This window comes from Protopterus annectens, chromosome 3.part0, assembly GCF_019279795.1.
Source record: "Protopterus annectens isolate FY-2018-M chromosome 3.part0, PAN1.0, whole genome shotgun sequence".
NCBI classification, from domain to species: domain Eukaryota; kingdom Metazoa; phylum Chordata; order Ceratodontiformes; family Protopteridae; genus Protopterus; species Protopterus annectens.
In genome coordinates, this window is record NC_056731.1 from 656,416,403 (window position 1) to 656,436,875 (window position 20,473).

General features: G+C 40.7%; 1 protein-coding gene across 16 annotated transcripts in view; it reads right to left on the minus strand.

Moving 5' to 3' along the window:
- Window positions 1-20,473, minus strand: part of LOC122796513 (poly(rC)-binding protein 3-like) — an 819,027-nt gene that overhangs the window by 324,106 nt on the left and 474,448 nt on the right. For all 16 annotated transcript variants that reach the window (XM_044065073.1, XM_044065072.1, XM_044065067.1 and 13 more), the window contains 3 exons: window positions 19,493-19,625; window positions 15,430-15,453; window positions 533-565 (listed from right to left, as the gene is read on the minus strand). In XM_044065073.1, the coding sequence (XP_043921008.1) occupies window positions 533-565; window positions 15,430-15,453; window positions 19,493-19,570 (135 nt within the window). In that variant the 5' untranslated portion in view covers window positions 19,571-19,625. The remainder of the gene's footprint in view (window positions 1-532; window positions 566-15,429; window positions 15,454-19,492; window positions 19,626-20,473) is intronic.

Sequence of the window (20,473 nt, forward strand, 5' to 3'; positions counted from 1 at the left end):
AAGGTATGAGATTTTGGTGTTGAAAACATCAGATGAAGTCTTTTTTGGATAAGATGAAAATGCGGTGAACACAGTTAATGCGTTTATGTGCGTTGACTTAGCTGATTGATTTGATTTAAATAAACGGCATTTGTGGAACTAGAGTTTCTCTGGACTACCCTTCTTCATGGGGCCCAACTGTTTCTTATTTGGTTTTGGTCATGTTTTGGGCATTTTCCTTCATTTACTTTGTGGATAAGAATAGTATGAGGTACAACTAGTGCAGGCATCAATTAGCATTACAAACCTAGGTGTTGTTCTCATAGTTTATAAACTACACTGTATCCCTTCTCATATGTTTGATAATAAGAACACTGTAGTACATGTCAGTACAACAAAATGTACTCATGCTACCACAGTCACAAATAAAATACAGAACAGCAATTAAGAAAGGACTTGTTTCTAAATGTATGTAATGTGGCACAAAATGTTATGATTTTTTGGAAGATGAAAACTTGTTTCAATACTTATTAAATATATAGATGGTCTCTACCTCTTCTCGCATCTTCTTAACCGTCTCTCCTTTCTGTAAAACAAATGATCACTATTAGTCATACTGTGAGCTTTACACAACACATAACTAAGGGGGGAGCTTTACACAACACATAACTAAGGGGGGAGCATGAAAATACATTGTACAGGACAAAGAGAAAGAAATGTGAAAAAAGAGTTTGAGGAGGTTGTCAAAAACAGGCAAGTGAAATACATTACCAATGCTGAAGATGACTACAGACTTGTAACAGAAATTGACATGCTGTTTTAGTGGACATAATTGCACCAGCTGATTAATGAATTTGCAGATGTTTTTGTGTTAGAAATTAGGCAATATCTGGAATGCATTTCACACTGCAGAAGATGTACGAGTGTAGATATGGATGTTTACTTGTGTGTGTGTGTGTGTGTGTGTGTGTGTGTGTGTGTGTGTGTGTGTGTGTGTGTGTGTGTGTGTGCATTAAACACATTTTTCTTTCTTCAGCTGAATATATTTATTCATCTTGCAGCAGTCTCATTTACCATGCATTCTTCTCTTCCAATTACAATATGCATTCAAGGTGCTCAGGGACTGTGGGAAGGATAATTAAAACAGCTGTGAGACATCTGGGTACAAAACTGGAAATGAAAAGCAGCTGTGAATATCAGACTAACATACCAGTGGGTTTACTGTGTGCTGGAGTAAGTTTATACTGGTTTTACTCCTGTCAGAATATTCAATGTTAGTTCTGAGCTCCAGCATGATTAAGTCTGTTAAATCTAACTAAGAATTAAGGTAAATGGAAGCAGACAGAAGTCAGTAGAAAGTATAATGCCAGTGTGGTATTACTACTGGTAGTATTGTTTATTTGCGGCATGGTGGCACAGTCTGTAGCATTGCCACCGCATACAAAGAGAATCTCTGATTTGTTTTTTATCAAGGTTGCTTTCTGTGCAGGGTCTTTATGTTCTTCCTGTGTTTGAGTGGGTTTTCCTTGTTTACTTTGTGTTACTCCAACATCCCAAAGACATTTGGTAGCTTGACTGATGATTCTTAATTATCTGTAGTTGTGCCTGTAGGAATGAGATCAGTTGGTATAATGGTTAAGGTCTTCACTTCTCATGCACAAGGTAAAAGGTTTGATCCTGATCTTTGGTTAAGGCCTGTTTGGAGTTTGCATGTTCTCCCTCTGCCTCTGTGAGGTTCCTCCCACCTCCAAATTACATGCTGAGTGTTTTGTCTTAAAGTCACCAATTAATGGAGCATGTTGACTAATGTCACCAGATGGGTATTTGCCAGTGATAAATGGGTTGAGGACCTGGCTTACTCTGACCTACACCAGGAACCTATGCTAATGGTAGGAGGGATGTATGTACCCCTACACCATAAAGCCCAAAAGCTCTGGGTCAATAACGGATGGTGTCCAGTTGTTCAGATTGGGTTATGTGGGACAGCTCTGCTGAGCAAAAGCTGGACTTAAAACTGCTACAGTCAATGCAGGTTCAGTAACAGGATGCAGCATGGAAGTGGATGACATGATGATATGGAGGAGGTTGGACATCCTATGGAAGGGCAGTGCAGCAAAGCCACTTGGCATAGGATCCAGAGTCTACTACTCAGGAGGAAGACGGGCTAAAAATGGTGTGGGAATTTGGTGAGAGACAGACTACAGAAGGCAGTGAGGGATGTCATCAGAATTAGTGAAAGACTCATGGCAATCAGACTTCAGTGTAATGATAGGGCAGTATTCATAATTTCAGTCTATGCTCCAAGTGAGGAAAAAAATTGAATTTAGAACTGGTATTATTAATTGCTGAACTGAATGACAGAACTGGATATGAGGACCGCCAGGGTCCACATTGTTGGGGCAACAGGAATAAAGAAAGAGTGGCCATTCTAGACTGATAAATGCCTTGATAGCAGGCAACACATGGTTCAGAAAGAAAGACAGTCACAGGATCACATACAAGAGTGGCCAACATACTCAGGTAGACTTCCTCCTAGTAAGAAAAGGGTAAGGTTACCATACATCCGGGTTTCCCTGGACACGTCCTCTTTTTTGGTCTCCTGTCTGGGCAGTTTTTGAAAATTCTGCGATTTGTCCTGGACAAATCACAGAATTTTCAACAAACAGGCATCCCTATTTCGGAGTCTTTCCTCCGCTTTGTTTTTTTTTTTTTTGATTGGCTCATATACCGGTATACGAGCCAGTCAAAAAACGGAGCTCTGTTCATTGCGGAACTGCTTGATGTTCTGCATTGAACAGAAGAGGATCTGCTGTGCGAGGTTTTGACTGGCTCGTATACCAGTATATGAGCCAATCAAAAAGCGGAGCTCTGTTCAATGTGGAACTGCTCGATGTTCCGTATTGAACCGAAGAGGCTCCGCTGTGCGAGGTTTTGATTGGCTCGTATACCGGCATATGGGCCAATCAAAAATCCCCAAACATGGAGCATTAAAGACAAGACCTTTTTTTTTTGCTCTTCAGCCCTATGAGGATGAAAAAACACATATCTTTTACATACAACAAAATATGTAACCCTAGGAAAGGGCACTGGGGTAGAATCAATGATTACAAGGTCACCCCCAGTGAAACAGTCAGCCTACAGCATAAACCACTGGTTGCCATGATCAGCTGCAAGCAGTGGTCAGAGAAGGCTCTAATGTCAACAGAGACCAGGCTGAAAACCTGGAAGTTGAATGGAGAGAAAGTACAACAGTTCAAAGAATTACTCAGGGCTCTAGCACCCCAAGAAGAGGAGGAAGTAGGTGTAGGTGAAGAAGAAGAGAAGGAAATAAGTGGAGCTGAAGAAGAATGGCAGTGCATCGAAACAGCATGTGTGAAGACTACGAACAGATATGTGCTGAGCAAGGTAGGGAAATAAGATACATAAGGAAAGCTGTTAGTGGAATGCAGAAGTCCAGGAAGTCATCAAAAGAAAAAAGGAACACAGAAAAAAGTGGAAGATAGAAAAGACCAATCAGGCTAGGAAGGAATACTGGTTGGCTAACAAATAAGCTAAGAAAGGAGTTGAAATAGCAAAGAACAGGAGGTACTCTACCAACTTCTGGAAAGTGACTCGGTAGATGGCACAAAGAAACTATATCTGCTTGTACGACAAAGTCAGTAAGATAAAGAAGAGATTCAGACACCCTTCATAAGGGATGGCAGCAACAACTGTTCACCAGTCCACAGGACATCCAAGGCAGATAGAAGGAGTATTTCTAGCAGCTTCTGAATTAAGAAAACCCACAGAAACTGTAGTGCCCCAGACACAATCTACAAAGACAGCAGAAGCGGAGCCCACCTTAAAAGAAGTAGGAATAGCACCAAGGAAAATAAAGGCAAGGAAAGCAGCAGGCGCAAATGAAGTCACAACAGACATGATGAAGATGCTGGATGAGATAGCGGAGAAATGGCTCCTGAGGGTGGAGGGAAGGGGAGAAAAGCATATCCCAGATGACTGGAAAATAAGCATACTCATGCCAGTGTAGAAAAACAAAGGGGACACCCACAACTGTGGGCAGTACAGAGGTATCAAACTCCTGTCACACTGCATGAAACTTCTGGGAAGGGTGATTGATAAACAGACATGGAGAGTAGTACAAAGTAAGATGGGAGATGAACAGTCTGGATTCAGATCAGGATGCAGCACAACTAACCTGACATTTGCAGTGAGACAGATAGTTGAGCAGAAGCTATTGATGAGGAAAGAGTCCAACTGTTCATTCCTAGACTTGGAGAAAGTATATGACAACGTCCCAAGAAGGCTGATTTGGGCAGTACTGCTGTGGTTTGAATTCCCAGAAACATTGGTAAAATTAGTGCAAGCTGTGTGCAAGGACAGAATGACTCGTGTACGAACAGTGTTTGGTCTCACGGAGGGGTCCTTAGTGGGAGTGGTTGTACACCAGGGTCCAGCTCTGAGCCCACTGCTGTTCATACTCATGATGGATGACATTAGCAAACAGGTCAGATGAGACAGATCAACAAAGTTGCTGTATGCAGATGATGTGGCATTACAGACAGACTCTACCTGGATGAAGACATTCATAATGGGGAGACAAAGTTTCAAAAATATGGACAATTTTTAAATATTGCTTTTGCAAACTTAGAAAGTTGATAAAATAACAGGTTTTGCATAAACAAACATTTTCTGAAGGGCATGAAGTATGAAACTCAAATGTCTGTTATTATTTTCTGACTTAAATCCGCAATGATTTGCTAATGATTTGCCAGAAAAAACACAAATTTATGAGAAATAGACCAAAAATATGAGGCAATAATCTGGACATTCTGTGAAAATCTGTACAGTTGAGAGATATGAGTCTCTGAGCAAGAACTTCAGCAAAGGATACGGGAATGGAATGCAAAACAGAAGGCACATGGGATGAAACGAAGCACAAATTAGACAGTGGTAAAGGCAGGAAATTGGGGAAATCAGGAGAAGGTGGGAATTGAGATAGAAGATAGTGCAACAAGGTTAATTGCTTCAAATATCTGGGAGGGGTGGTTGAGGAGAAGGAAAGTATGAATGAAGAGGTCAAAGCTAGAATTAGATGGTCTGCAACCAACTGGCATAGAGTCTCAGGTGTAGTAAGTGGCAGAAGAATGCCAAAGAATCTAACAAGTAAGGTGTACAAGACACTGCTGCGACCAGTACTACTGTATGGTACAGAAACTTGGGCAGTAAAGGCAGAGCAGATGAGGAAGTTAGATGTGACGGAAATTAAGTTCATGAGAAGGGTGGTAGGATACATGCTGTTGGACATATGAATAAATTGGGACATAAGAGCAGAAGACAAAGTAGCTTCAATTGCAGAATAGATCAAAGAAAAGCAGAGGACAATCTGGTGAAGAAGATTTGGGACAGACAGGAAAAAGATGAGAGGAAACAAGGATGTCCAGCAAAGAGGTGGATGGATTATATGAGATAAGATCTGTGACAGGCATGAGTGCTGAAGAAGACAGGAATGTAGCATTGAATAAAGAGAGATGGCAACAGTTAGCACTAAACCTCGACCCCATGTAGAAAATGGGAAAAAAGGGGGTTGATGATGATGATGATGCACCTGCCGTGTATGTGTGTAATGCAGAAAAAGGACCTGACAATCTACTGCTGTTCCCTACTTGTTAAGTAAACTCTGTGGATGCTGTCAGTTGGTCATAGGGTTACTACAGGAGCGAGATGTGACTTATCAGCATTGGATGTACAGAGTGGCTTGGTTATCTGATAAGTGAACTGGGCCTTCACTGACCATTTTAGACATAACCATTGCTACAAGGACAAGGGAATATACACTATTTATAAGAGGATAGAGTAGGCAATTAGTCAATGAGTTACAAGAAGGCTGGAAGAAACCAGAATGATAGGAGAAAAATCATAAATTCATAGGTTTATAGGTCGGTACTAGGCTATCGGCCCTAGGGCCTATACAAGCCTAGCCATAACAATTCCCTGGCTATTTGTTCCCACAGTATTTACTTCCCTGGACCCCTGTCTGCATATATGAGGAGAACAAGCAAACACAACATAAACAGGAATAAGAAGTTATGTACTTACCATACATTCCATGTTTGTTGTCCATCTCGCCTACATTCTTGCTGCTTGGGTTTGGAACCGATCTCGGCTCCAATTCAGCCGAATACTAAAACTCGAGAGCTTCCACTGGTTGGAGGCTAACCCCTATCCCATGATGCTCTGGGCCACATCCCCAGATCTTGTTTGCATTGCAAGTGAGAGATTTAGACCAACCCAATCAGTATACCAGAAATATATATATATATATATATATATATATATATATATATATATATATACATATATATATATATATATATATATATATATATATATATATATATATTTGGCATGAAACCAAAAGGAGAAACAGAGACTCCAAATCATCATAACTATGTACATAAGTAAAGAATTGTCCACTAGTTCCTCCAGGAACAAAGCTGGGGGCAGGAGGGAGGGATGCAAGAATGTAGGCGAGAGGAACAACAAACATGGAACGTTATGTTAAGTACATAACTTCTTAATGTTATGTTGTCCTATCTCGCTGCAATTCTTGCTGATTGGGATAGCATCCCTAGCACCTTTATCCCAGGGTGGATCAGGAAAAAATACTCTTCAAAACAGTGGATCCAAAGGAAGACCTGTTCTGGGAGGCCATATCCACTTTGTAATGAGTGATGATGGTATGAGGTCTCATCCATGTGGCAGCTGCACAAATAGAATTGATAGGAAGTCTGGCCTGAAAAGCAGAGGACGTTGAGACTGATCTTGTGGAATCTCCTCTTATCTTCCCTGGTAGTTGTTTATTATTCTTATTGTAAAAGAAGGAAATGCAATCAGTAAACCACTTTGACAAAGTTACTTTGGAAACTGGCAATCCTTTCTTTTTATCCGAAAAGGACACAAAAAGCTGGCTGGATTTCCTGAGGTCCTTTGTCCTATGCAGGTAAAAATGTAACTGCCTATAAACTGCATCAATTGGATGTACATAGGCAGTAAAAATACTGGCAATTCAATGGATTGGTTTATATTATTCTCTGAACAGACTTTTGGGAGAAACAAGGGATTAGTTCTCAAGGACACCCTATCCTTGTGAAAAATGATATAAGGGGTATGAACAGAAAGAGCTTGTAGTTCCGATACCTTTCTGGCAGAGGTTATGGCTACTAAAAAGAGAGTCTTCCATGACAAATACTTCAAATCACAAGATGATGTGGGCTCAAAGGGTGGTAAAATCAGTGAGGTTAGAATGAGATGCAGATCCCAAGTAACTGGGGTTCTCCGATTGGGAGTCTGAGAAGAAAGGTACCTTTGAGGAAAGCTTTACATAACCTATGAGACTCCCATTTCTCCAGAATGGAAATTAGAAATGGCTGCCAACTGAACTTTGATGGTAGCTGCTGCAGCTCCTTCATCAAAAAGTTTAGAAAGAAATTCTAGAATTGCAGTAATAGGATCTGTAAAAAGTTCTATGTTCTGTCCAGCAGGCCAGCATGAAAATCTATTCCACTTACTGGAATACAGTCTCCTCATGGACGGTTTGTGGGACGAGGTGAGAATATGACTCACTGCAGGGGAAAGGGAGTAACATCTTGATAAGCATGGAATTGGAGCAGCCATGCTGTCAATCTGAGGATTCAGATAGATGGATGGAACTCCCTTGAAGAGTGGGTCAAGAGGTCTAGAATTGGATCCAGAATCCAAGGTTCCTCCAGCAGATGGGTCCAGATAAAGGGGAACCAAACTTGTCAAGACCAGTAAGGAGCAATGAGGATTATAGTGCTTTTTGATGAGCTGGCTTTCTGCAGTACTTTGGGAATTGGAGGAAAAGGGGAAAAGCATAGAAAAGTCCCGGGGGACAATTGTGAGCCAGTGCATCTCTGGGTGACTTCCCTGGAGTAGTTGCTGCATTTGCATTCACGGACATGGCGAAAAGATCGCAGTAAAGCTGGCCCCATTTCTGGAAGATCTTTTCCACAATCTCTGTCTTCAGGGACCACTCATGAGGCAACAGAATAGCTCTACTGAGTTTGTCCGTTATCACGTTGGATTTCCCCGGGATGTACGTTGCTATCAGAAAACACTGAGAAGCGATCGTCCATTGCCAAACCCATTGTGCCTCCTAACATAGCGGGTAAGATTTGGTTCCTCCCTGCTTGTTTATATACCACACTACTGACATATTGTCTGTCTGAATTGCAACTGTCCCCATGGGTAGAGTCCTGAAATTCCTGCAACAGGTAGAGCACCGCTCTCATCTCCAGGACATTGATGTGCAAGTGGCTTTTATGTTCTTGCCATAGACCTTGGACTATCATCCCCAGATTATACCCCGATCTGGGAAGCATCCATGGTCAGTACTGCATTCAGTTGTGGAAAAACAAGAGGGCGGCCCTGATACAACTGGTCTGTCTGCAGCCACCAAAGGAGATCTTTTTTGCAACATTCCATGATGACAATCTGATGTGAAAGAGGAAGATCTTGCATTGACCACTGAGCAAATAGTAACCACTGCAGTACCCTCATGTGTAGCCATGCTAGGGGAACTAGAAGAATAGCTGCTGCCATCATATCCAGAACTTGCAGCACATATCTGGCCTGAACTTTTTTCTTTGATATCAAAATTCTGACTTGCTGAAGAAGGAACTATATTCTGTCTGGGGTAAGCTTTGTAGTCATATTTCTTGAATCCAATTCTGTGCCTAAGAAGGTAATATGCTGAGATGGCGACAAAGCAGATTTTTTAAAATTTACTGTGATGTCTTGTCTGGTGCAAAATGACATTGTTTCGTCTCTTGCCCGTAGTAGTAGATGGTTGGTGGTGGGGGAGAGGAACCAGTCATCTAGGTATGCAAACACTCGGAATCCCTGACGTCTCAAGTGAGCCATGACAGCTGCCATGCATTTGGTGAACCCTCTGGGGGCTGTAGTGATACCAAAGGGCAGGGATCAAAATTGGTAATGACTGGCTCCCAGCTGAAAGTGTAAATGTCTCCTGGGTCACCTGTCCATCTCTATATGGTAGTATCCATCCTGGAAATCTATTAAGCACATCAGATCGTCTTTCCTGATAAACAGAAATATTGACTGCAGAGTGACCATCCATAACTTTGACTTCTTCACTGCTTTGTTTAGCTTGCTGAGATCTAGAATGGATCTCCAGTCCCCTGTCTTTTTTGAAACTAAAAAGATTCTTGAGTAAGTTCTGGATGCAATTTGGTCTGCGGGGACCTCTTGGATGACTCTTTTTCCTAGCAACGAGAGAATCTCTTGTGTTGCATAGTCCTTTTGACTGGGTGGGACATCTGGTAAGGAATGGTTTACCGAGAGGGGGGAATGGAAAATGGTATGTAATAGCCTCTGAATATAATTATTTGTACCCATTTGTCTTGGGAAATTTCCTGTCAGGTGCTTGGGTACAGTGACAATCGACCCCCGACTTGCTCCAGAGAAGAGTAGGTGGGCCTCCCTTCAAGAGCACTGGAAGGGTCTGTCAGAGAACGTATCTCTGTTGCCCTGATTCTGCAGACCCCCTCTGCCACAAGGTTGGCGTCTCCCATTATAACTTCCCCCTCTGCCCCTGGGGGAGGAGTCACCAAGTGCGTCAGAAAAAAATATTTGCGACTTGGGGAACCACATCTTTCTGCCCTTTTGACCTTTGGGATAAAGTCTAGATGGGGCAGAAAAACAGACTCCAATGGCAGACAAGGTTTTCCATCCTCCTCGCACCTGGTCAAAGTATCTTTCACCTTTGGTCCAAACAGGGATGAACCATCAAATGGGGCATTGGTGAAGAAATCCTGAAGGGTTCAGCAAAATTGCAAAGGTGCATCCAGGAATGTCTCCACAGGCAAATTCCTGCTGCAGCTGCTCTGCTCGCTCCATCAGCCGCATATGAAATCAGTCTCATGGAGGAGTTAATTATGGAATTGTGGGCAGAGAGCTGAGAGGATACTTTGTCCGTGGACCCTGAAGCTACAGTACCCTGAAGGGTATCTCCAAGTTCTTTGAGGAGATCTCTTTGAAGTCTTGTAAAATGGGTAAGTAATTCAGCGACTGGAGGGTGAAAGCCACTGAAGAAAAAGCATGCTTTCCATATCTACCCATAGTGTGGATTCTTTGGTAGGAGGGTGAACAGATGAGGAGGTCTCTGATAGTTCCTTCTTGGTGGCCACCGCCACCACCATCGCATCTACAGGGACACCCTTAGTCAAAAATTCCTTCTCTGAGGGATAAATTTGTTAGGCCTTCTTGGAACAGGCTCAGCTGTATCAGACAATGTCCAGGCTTTACATGATATAACACCTAAGAGTTGGTCATATGGGGGAGTCACCCAGGAGGTAAAAGGGTGAGACCCAAAAGCCACCAGGTATACTGATTCATCCTCTGAAGGGTTGGTGGGATTGCAGCCTCTGTATCATGACCTCAAGGATGTCCACAAAAGAGACATCCTCAGAGGGTGACTGTGGGGACCCTTCCAACTCATCCAAATCAGTATTAGAAGTGACAGACTCAGGGAAGTCTATGTCCTTCCTCTTGCACAGTCTCTTCTGAGGGACTTACTCAAAGGGGTAATCTGGAGAAGTTTCAGAAGAAATAATTCCACCTGCAGGGGCTTCCTGAGGTTCTGGGTCTCTGTGCTTGGGAAGGGGCAGTGGAGGTGAGATATATACCAGCACCTGGGAGGGGCGAGAAGTTGGCTCCAAAAGCAGGGCTGTCTGAGGAGACAGCGCTTTCTCCATCAGTTCAAAAGTCTCCCCGTCCCACTCTGAGGAGACCCTCTGCTCCAAAGAGACAGAAGGTTGACTCTGAGGTGGAGCAGGTGGCTCCGAAGCTGAGGTAGGAGCTGAGCTCAACCTAGCCAAGGCACCAAGGGGCAGAGTCAGGTCGGACGACTGTCCAGGCCGGCTCCCCTCCATGGACCCAACTGGCTCCTAGACTCCTCAACATCGAAAGGAGCTGAGGACATCAGAGCCAAAGTCAGAACCAAGGATTCCAAAGGTGGTCTATGTGTCGATGGTTATGCTGCTATTGGATCCAAACTCTCTGGCTCTGAAGACTCCAGAGTGATCGGAGGAGGAGGAATTGATGAAGCAAGCTTTGTATGGGATGGCTCTGATTCCTTTGGGTCCGGTGACGACAACATTTTTGCCAGTGCCGGTGTTTGATGCAATCTCTTCACCACCCACTCCACATCTTCATCAGACAAACTTCTGGAAGAACAGGTGGGCAAAGAAGGAGAACTACCTCTCTCCAGGACAGGAGATCTCAGCATTGGAGATATCTGCTCCAGTAAAGGAGACCGACTCCTTGATACTTCTGTTGGCTCCATGGACACTTTTGGTGCCGAAGAAGTTGTTCCAGGTCTATCAGAATAGACCTGTTGTAGCCGGTCGTTTGGTTGACTTTGACTGCGTTGAAGAAGGGGAGGATGATTTGGAGCTCTGAAAGCTCTCTAAAGCTTCCTGAAAAGGCCCTTTCAACAAACCCCTTGCCATTAATTTATTTCTATGCTCATGGAGCACCCTGCTACTGAACCCATGACATATTGTGCAGGGGTCCTGTAAGCGGATGGCACCGAGGCAATAAACGCAACTCGTGTGCCCATCTGTAAGAGACATCTTTTGTGTGCATCTATCGCACTTTTTGAACCCTTACTGCTTATGCTCCTTGGGTTCCCTTTCTCTATCCTTGTCTTTGGACATTATGTGGTAAGAAACACAAGGCCAACACTATAGAAAAATGTTAAACTAGCTAAGCAACAGAAACTACCCCATATCTTATTATTTATTTATTTATTTTTTACAGCAACAAGCAGGAAGAAGGAAAGGAAAAATAAGAATCCTCTAACAAACGGATTCTACTAGGGAGACAGGACAAGGAAACATGGGGGAAGTGGCCCTCTAACTTAAACGGGCCGTGAGAGCCCCCTAAGTTAAATGGAAACTTTCACCGGGTTTTGGAAGGGGTTTTACCACTAACTACAGTTACCTAACATAGACAACACGACAAACTAACTCTATAAGTAAAGGGAGTAGAAGGAAAGAGTTTTAGATAAATTAAACTAATAGAAACTATACTTAGCCAACGAGCCAGCAAGAAAACTTCTCGATCACTAGAGTGGCAAACAAGATCTGGGGATGTAGCCAAGAGCATCATGGTATAGGGGTTAGCCTCAAGCCTGTGGAATCTCTCAAGCTTTAGTATTCGGTTGAGTTGGAGCTGAGATTGGCTCCAAATCCAACCAGCAAGAATTACAGCGAGATAGGACAACATAACATCTGTAGTTCAGGACTGAACCTGGAACTGGGAAACAGATTCTGTAAATACTCAACCATCATGCTATAGGTCTTGTGCAGAAATATACTGGAGAGTTTGAAATTTGCATTTTCTAAAGAAAAAAAGAAGTGCTATGCATTTTCTTCAATTAATTTTAGGAGAGGAGGTGAACAGTACAATAGCAAGAAAGGGGCATGAAATGTATTTGCTGCTAAACGAAGAGGTAAAAATATGAGTATGTCTTCACTGTAGGAATGACTGTGGGGGGCTTTGGGGGCATGTATTCAATATAATAAAGAAAGGAGAACAGAATGTAAAAGAAAAGAAAATGAGTTATGAAAATATGTATCCAGCGTACAAAAGGAAGAATAAATAAATGAGAGAGTACATACTAATTGTAAAAAAGAAAAGGAAATGTAAATATGACAAAAACTATTCAGTGTATAAGAGACAGAGCATCCAAAAAAGTGGAACACAGCAACTCATTGATGGGAGTTCCCTGTCACTACATCTGTATACTGATCTTATGACGCGCAGCGCATCTCTTCTCACTATACTTGCAGCCTGTACTATTTTCTCATCTGTAAGTATAGGAATCTTCATTAAATAATGGAGGAAATCTAAGGCAGTTCTAGGTTCAAAGCCAGATGGCCTGAAAAACATGGGCAATTGTTCAGCATCCATCTGCTAATTATTTGTAGTGCATTGGAAACATTAATTTACACTCAGTCTTAAAACTCACATACATCTGTAGTCTTTTAGACCAGCACCAACATGGCTACAGTAGGTTACAACACCACTCCTGTTGTGTTAGTTTGTCTAACAGATTACATTCTAATAAATATGGGTGCTGGACTCATAATGTGAGCAGTCCTTGATGACATACTGACATCATTTACCTCTACTAGTCATAAGTTCCTATTGGTGTTGTTGTCCTCCCTGTAAATGTTTGGTAACCTTGCCATTTGGTTGTAAAATTATTTAGCAAGAAAAAACTATTAGGCTCTTGCATGAAGCTGCCCTTGGAGCATATGGATATCAAATCTGGAGTACATAGTAAAACACATCTAGGGTCCACGCTGTTCTCTGTGATCAGTAATGACCTCTTAATGCACTATTAATTTAAGGTCATGTTATATGCAGATGATGCTGTGATTATAATAGTAGAAATCAGTCTATGTATAAGTGTGGACAAAATAATTAAGAATATAATAACTATGGGAAGTCAGCCTAATATATCTTATTAACCAAATGACGAGAACTGAAGCTGTATATCTAGGATGAGGAAATGACTGATTATAACCTTAGGGGCCCTGGCTATTAGTCTGTTTCATGGGACGGAGGATAGCTTTAGTAAAGTTTAAGCCTGCCTCAGTCTATTCCTCACCTTTGTCTATTTTGTTTTGTTCTGTGTATGTAGCAAGAATATATAGCACCAAATGCACTTATAATGTAGACCCCCCCACACACCAAAGCTGCTACAGAAGCATGGACTAATAAATGTTGCTCATGCCATTTTATGCCCAAACAACATTACTGCCTACCTGCTTCTAGCACCACAAAAATCCTCCGAAAGGGCCTCATAGAAACAGACAACTGGTGCCAGAGCCATGGCCTCAAGCTAAATGCCAAAAAGTGTATAGTCATCCCCTTTGGCAAAAACAAAGTGCCCACAAATTACCACATAGGTGGTAATCCATTAAGTACGGAAGAAGTAATTAGGGACCTGGGGACCCAAGTTGATAGCAATCTCTCATTTGACAATCACGTGGCCAAAGTGGTTAGAAAAACATTTTATATAGCCCACCTAATCATGAAGGGATTCACATCTAGATCAGGGGAGGTCATTGTGCCTCTTTACTCATCCCTCATCAGGGCCATAATTGAGTACAATGCCCCTTTTGGGATGTACCTTACCAGACACCTGCAGCAACTGGAAAGACCCCAAAAGTACCTCATCAAGAGGATCAAAGGGCTCAAACAGATGCCATATGCTTCCCGGTTAAAGAAACTCCAGCTCTACTCAGTGGCATACCGCCTGCTCAGAGGCGATCTGTGCCTGACATATAAAGCCATGTCCAACCTGGAATTAAAGGACATGCTGCACCTCAGAAAATCCAAATCCCATCGAGCTACGTGCTCGAGAGACTTGAACCTCAGCACTGAAATAAATAGGACATGCTGAAGGGACAGATTCATAACCCAGAGGCTCCCTTCACTCTGGAATAAAATCCCAGTCCAGGTTAGGCAGAGTCCCTCATTGACTTTCTTCAAGATGAATCTTGATGAGTGGATGGGAGATCGTAGGTTTACCCCGGGTATCACTTCTGTGTCACTGTTAGACAAAGGCACAGTATACTAACCTCGAAAAAGGGCATAGCAAAATTAATTTAAAATGGGTGGCGAAAGCCAAACACACTCTGGCTAGGCTTATAAATGCCCTAGGGCAGATAGCCTAGTATGAACCTATGAACCTATGAACCTAATAGACAAATATAGCCAGAGAGCTTTTTCTTTTTTATCTTTTTGACTATCAGAATTGATTATTCTTCATCAGCTTTGATAGCACAACATCAGGATGAATTCCAGGCCTGGTGGGGGACCAAGTCATGTCTACAAGGGCATCTGTGTACCACAAAAATATTTATCCCATTGTACATGCCATGTCAGCGAGAAATAGAATACATTAAATGGAATATTACAACAATGTAATGTGAGGCACATTTTGTTTTTGCTGTGTGGACTCAGGCTGGGATATGCCTGAGATGGGTCACTCATAAGCTGTAAACAGACACACAAGATCAGAAAGAAAAGGACATGCCTCCATTTTTACTTCATGAAACAAAGAACAGTATATAAAGTATTCACAGAGAGGACAAATTCATGCACACCAATGACACAACTTCGAGCAAACAGAAGGAACACTAATTAAGAGTTTGTCATAATTAAGCAAATCGACACATAATTATAAGCAGGATTGGCTGTCTAGAAGGAATGATTTTGTAGACTTGCAATTTGTCTAATATGCTTTTATACTGCTGCTTCATTAGCACGCCATTAATTATAAAATTATAAAATTATCCAAACACATAGTAATGGTGATAAAAATGTACATACCTTTCCAATAATGCTTCCAACTTCCTAAGAAATAAACATAAGAATTATGAGAAATGCATTTTAAATTTTTAATATGTCTTCCTGTTTTAAGCACACAGTGATTCAGCTCCATTTAACTTCCTAAGAACAACTTCAGTTTGCTAGTGAAATGGATGAGGCATGCAAGCAAACAGTTAGACTTACTTCCGAAATCAGTTATACAAAGTAAAAGACCAAATCTCAAAATGACAAATTCATATTTGCAGTTACTTTATCTCTTATAATACTAATAAAGAAATTGTAGATATGTTAATATCTTTTTTCTGAAATTAAGCTGGTCTGCAACTTCAGTGTTTGGTATTTTTTGTTATTTTAATACCTGTACAGCTTTGAGAATGAACCAAGAAATTTAAACAAAATGAAGATTATCCCTGAGAACCTTTCATCTGAAGGTAATGAAAAGTTTTTTTAAAAACAGCACCAACAGTGTAGCATATACATTTATTAGTCCATGCTTCCGTAGCAGCTTTAGCTATCAGTGTTGGTGTGTGTGTGGGGGGTCTACATAACAAGTACAGATAGTGCTGTATATTCCTGCTTCAGAGAAGTAGTCTGGGCAATTCATAGTGCAGGCTGGGACGATGAGGCATTCCTATCTTAGGAGCAGAGATGCTTGTCTTTATACACATACAGTGTGTGTGTATGTGTGTGTCTGTGTCTGTGCGTGCGTGCGTGCATGCGTGTGTGTGTGTGTGTGTGTGTGTGTGTGTGTGTGTGTGTGTGTGTGTGTGTGTAAGGGGGCCTGTTGGTGAAAGCAGCGGTCATCTGTGGTTGGTAGAAAATATGGAGTGGGATTAAACTTTTGACGGAGTTCTAAAAGTATCCTAATTAACATAGCTGTAAATGCAGATAATTAGGGACAAAAACATTCAGATATACGGGCTTCTACAGTCTTAGAAGAACTCAACATAAAAACAGAAAAATCCATTTACAACTCATTATTGCTCTGACACCTACCAGTTAATCTAATGATTTTATCATTCATTGTTTGAGCAAATTAACTTTTTTCTTTATTCTTTTTTTCAACAGGAAAAGACATACAACTGCCATTAAACATTCTAGATAGTTATGCCTGCCTGTGGCATTTTCTGTAAGTTTACACAAGCTGGGAAGCAAGCTTGAAACAGTTATGTTTTTGATAGACTTCAAAGTTTTTCTGAATATACCTGTGTGAAAACATGGGCTAATGCCAGTATAGCCAGTATAGCCAGCTGGAGTTCTGTAAGGAATGGTATGTCCTTTGAATATTAAACTGATTTATATGAGATGCGTGTGTTACAAATGCAGTAGAACTGTATGTCCTTTGAATATCAAACTGAGTTGTACAAATGCTTATGTTACAAATGTATTAGAACTGTATGGCATTTGAATATCAAACTGATTTGCACAGATAAAAAAGGAAACGTGCAGAGTGTCACAAATATAACTAATAAAAAACAAAGACACTGGAGCCACAGTCTGAGTCACCACAAGTATGCCACAAGTATTTAGCGTACACTTCCTTTAATCAATGCTTTTGTCAACAAGACTTCATCAAAAATAATACAAACTTGTACAAATCCACTTAAATACCTTGACTGATAAAACACAGATAAAAATCATTCAATTAATTAATCAAATTAACTAGTTAATATGAAGCAACATCTTTAAAACTGTCACAAAAAAGGGAGGGGGTAAGAAATGAAATTAAATTAATTCTCTATACCCTCCTTTCTAAGATATACTCTATGATTTTTTAAAAAACATTTAAAATTTTTAACATCATTGAGACCAGGTTTTTTTTCCTGTTTTAACTTAATCTGCCATCTGGCCTCACTCTGTTCTAAATAGTTTTTAAAACCGTCCCCTCTCAAGTCAATTTTACCCTGTTCCAAAACTGAAAAAAATGTTTTTGACTATGTTTGTATAAGGCATTTTTGTTGTCTTTCTTTTTCATACTGTACATGTGCTCCTTAATTCTTGTGTTTAAATTCCTAGTGGTCATTCCAGCATAAAATTCTTCACATTTACCACATACTGCCACATAAACCACCCCTTGAATTTTACAACAAAATGTGCCTGGCACTCTAATAGTATATGCAATGTGAGGAAGTTCAATATATGGACCCTCCAGGATGTACCTACACATGGCACACCCATAACACTTGTACATACCATGTGACTTGTTGGTGATGGGAACCTCTGTGGTCACTGTATCCTTACCCTTTTTTAACAAAATCTTCAAATTATAATCATTTCTATACACAAACCTAGGCTTAGCCCCCACCACTTTCAATAAATCTTGATTACCCTCAATAATTTTCCAATTTTTCTCAATAATACTACGAATGTTACCCCCATCCAAGGTCATTTGCATATGAAAACACAAATGTCTCTGCTCTAGGTCTTTCATATCATCCCCCTTGTAATTGGAGGTCATGGTCTTTCTCAAAATGGGAGGGTACCAAGTATCTGTCTTGTCCCACACATTCGTAGCCGGTTCTCTCAGGGAGCTCTCATCATAACTTCTGTCAATAAATAAATTAATGATATATTCAAATTCACTGGCCAGCGGGTCATCCTCACTGGTCATCCTGCTGGCTCGAATGAACTGCCCCTTTGGTATGTTGTTCTTAATAAACTTGGGATGTTGACTGGAAAAATGTAAATAACTATTCATAAATATCTTCTTCCCATAAATCACAAAGCACTGTTTTCACAGAGAGGGTGCTGGAGGACTTGGCTTGGACACTCAGATGAGGACCTAACCCTACAGGTGTACCAGTGGGGAGTCTTACTAGGGACATGGAGGGAGATAGATATAAAGAAATCCTGACCTCACGTTGACTGTGTTCCCTGTTTGCTCTTAAGGGGAGTTGTACTTGGTGTAGAGGTCTGCATCTGAAAATATTGTGTGTATCCATTTGTATTCCAAGTGAACATCCCTCTCCAGTGTCAGTGGTGAGGACTCAGACCCCTTTATTACTGGCCCAGTGTGGGGACAACACAACCTGAATACAACCATATATTTCCCAAGTAACTTTTATAGCAAAGTTATAGCTAGGAGAGGTGTTTACATACAAATATGGTAACATCAGCACTGACAGAATGAATAAAACTGATGAACATTGCACTGAGAAGTGTTGACAGGGACTGCAGTGAATTAGATTTGAACTGAGGGCAGTATAGCCTTTTTTTGATAAAACTAATCTAGCTTAATGATGATACTGACTTTATCATGTTGCTCTATTAGAATCACGAGTCCATCAGCAACAGATAGCCTATTTCCTGCTTTATTTCAGAAGTATTACATTATTAGTAAGCAGTATTAATTGAACTGACTCATTACACATGCTTCTTATATATTTTAAGAATGCAAAGCCATACATGGGAGCTCATCTAAAATTGTCATATTGTCTATTACCAAGTTATCTTCATTTTGATAAGGCTCAGAGAATTGAAACTTGAGAGGCTCTGATTGTTAGTTAATCCACAGGTAAAATGATACCTTGGATATCAGATAATGCTGCTGTGTACAAAGTGCGAATCCTAAAATTGCACTAGTGTCAGTTCTAATATTGTTGCTGTAGTAACAGGATGCCTGTAACACTCCTTTGTTTATTAGCTTTATACATCCTTAACTTACCCACCAGGGTTTACATCCCCTGCTATACAATATACAGTCCTTAACTTACATATACAATCCTCAACTTACCCACCAGGGTTTGCATCACCTCCTGTACAATAAAACATGCTGCACAGAGGCATCTGTTGGTGGGGTGCTGTGTTTCATGTATGCCATATTTACATACATATACATTCAAACCATAAGGCACTAAAACTATAAATATGAAGACATCAAGTTATAGATCAATTTGTAGTAATGGTCATTTTGATTTCTCAGTAAGGTTTTGCTAAGACTTGACATAAACAGAAAAAATAACTATGAAATAAATCTGAAGTTCAAGGTGACATAAATATGAATATTAGCAATAAGTCTGAAAGATAATAGGAAAGAAATGTATATAAAAGGAAAACACTGTACCTTTCCATGCATGAGAAGACGTATAGTCAATGTGACATTGAGCCCCCCTTCAGTGACTTTTGTGTCTTTTGTACTCATTTTGCCAGTGGATGCTTGACAAATATTTTATGACTTCTTTCCTCCTAACAATACCCTATAAAGAAAACATACAATACTGACATGTTAGTAATAGCATACTTCCAGTTTCAGAACTAGTTCAACATTAGTACTATTTCAAGTAAAAAATGAAAAATATTATACTAAACAAGACTGATAGCAACAATATTAATACATGATTGAGGAATATTTTACATTTCAACATCTTTGTAAGTTAAAAATACACTTTTTCTACTGTTAGAAGTTTACTTCTTCCACTGAATACAAACTCTGTAAGCAATTAATAAAAATTCCTAACTGAGAGGTTAGAAAACATTTTTTTCATATTTTTTCAACAGCAACTCCCAAGTTTTGTGATTTAATCATTCCTTATTCTAACAAGTTACTATAATAGCTGAATGCTAACACCAGTCAAAATAAAACAATTCTCCTTTTCATTAGTTACAACAAATGCTCTTCCTGTTTTTTTAATTTATTATGATCCATTTTGTATGTGTTGGGGGTGGCATTTCTGAGCTCCTTGCAGCTGACCATTGGCTACTTCCAAGGTCTCTCTTTATCCACTGGGTGTTCTAAACACAGCTTAGGCTGCTCAGGATTCATACCCATGTCTGAGGCTGGTGAGAAGATCATGGGCACCTCAGCAGCATCATACTAATGCCAAGGAATGTTTTCTTACTTTTGTTCCTACCTCTCTCTGCCCAGCAATGTCCTGTGGATAGGTTGTGTTCCATAAGTGGCAAACCATTGGCAAGACTTCCCCTTCCACCCTTAGGCTACAGATGCACTTGTTTTTCCAGTCTTCATCAGGGAAATAAATAGCACATGTGTGTGTGTGTGTGTGTGTGTGTGTGTGTGTGTGTGTGTGTGTGTGTGTGTGTGTGT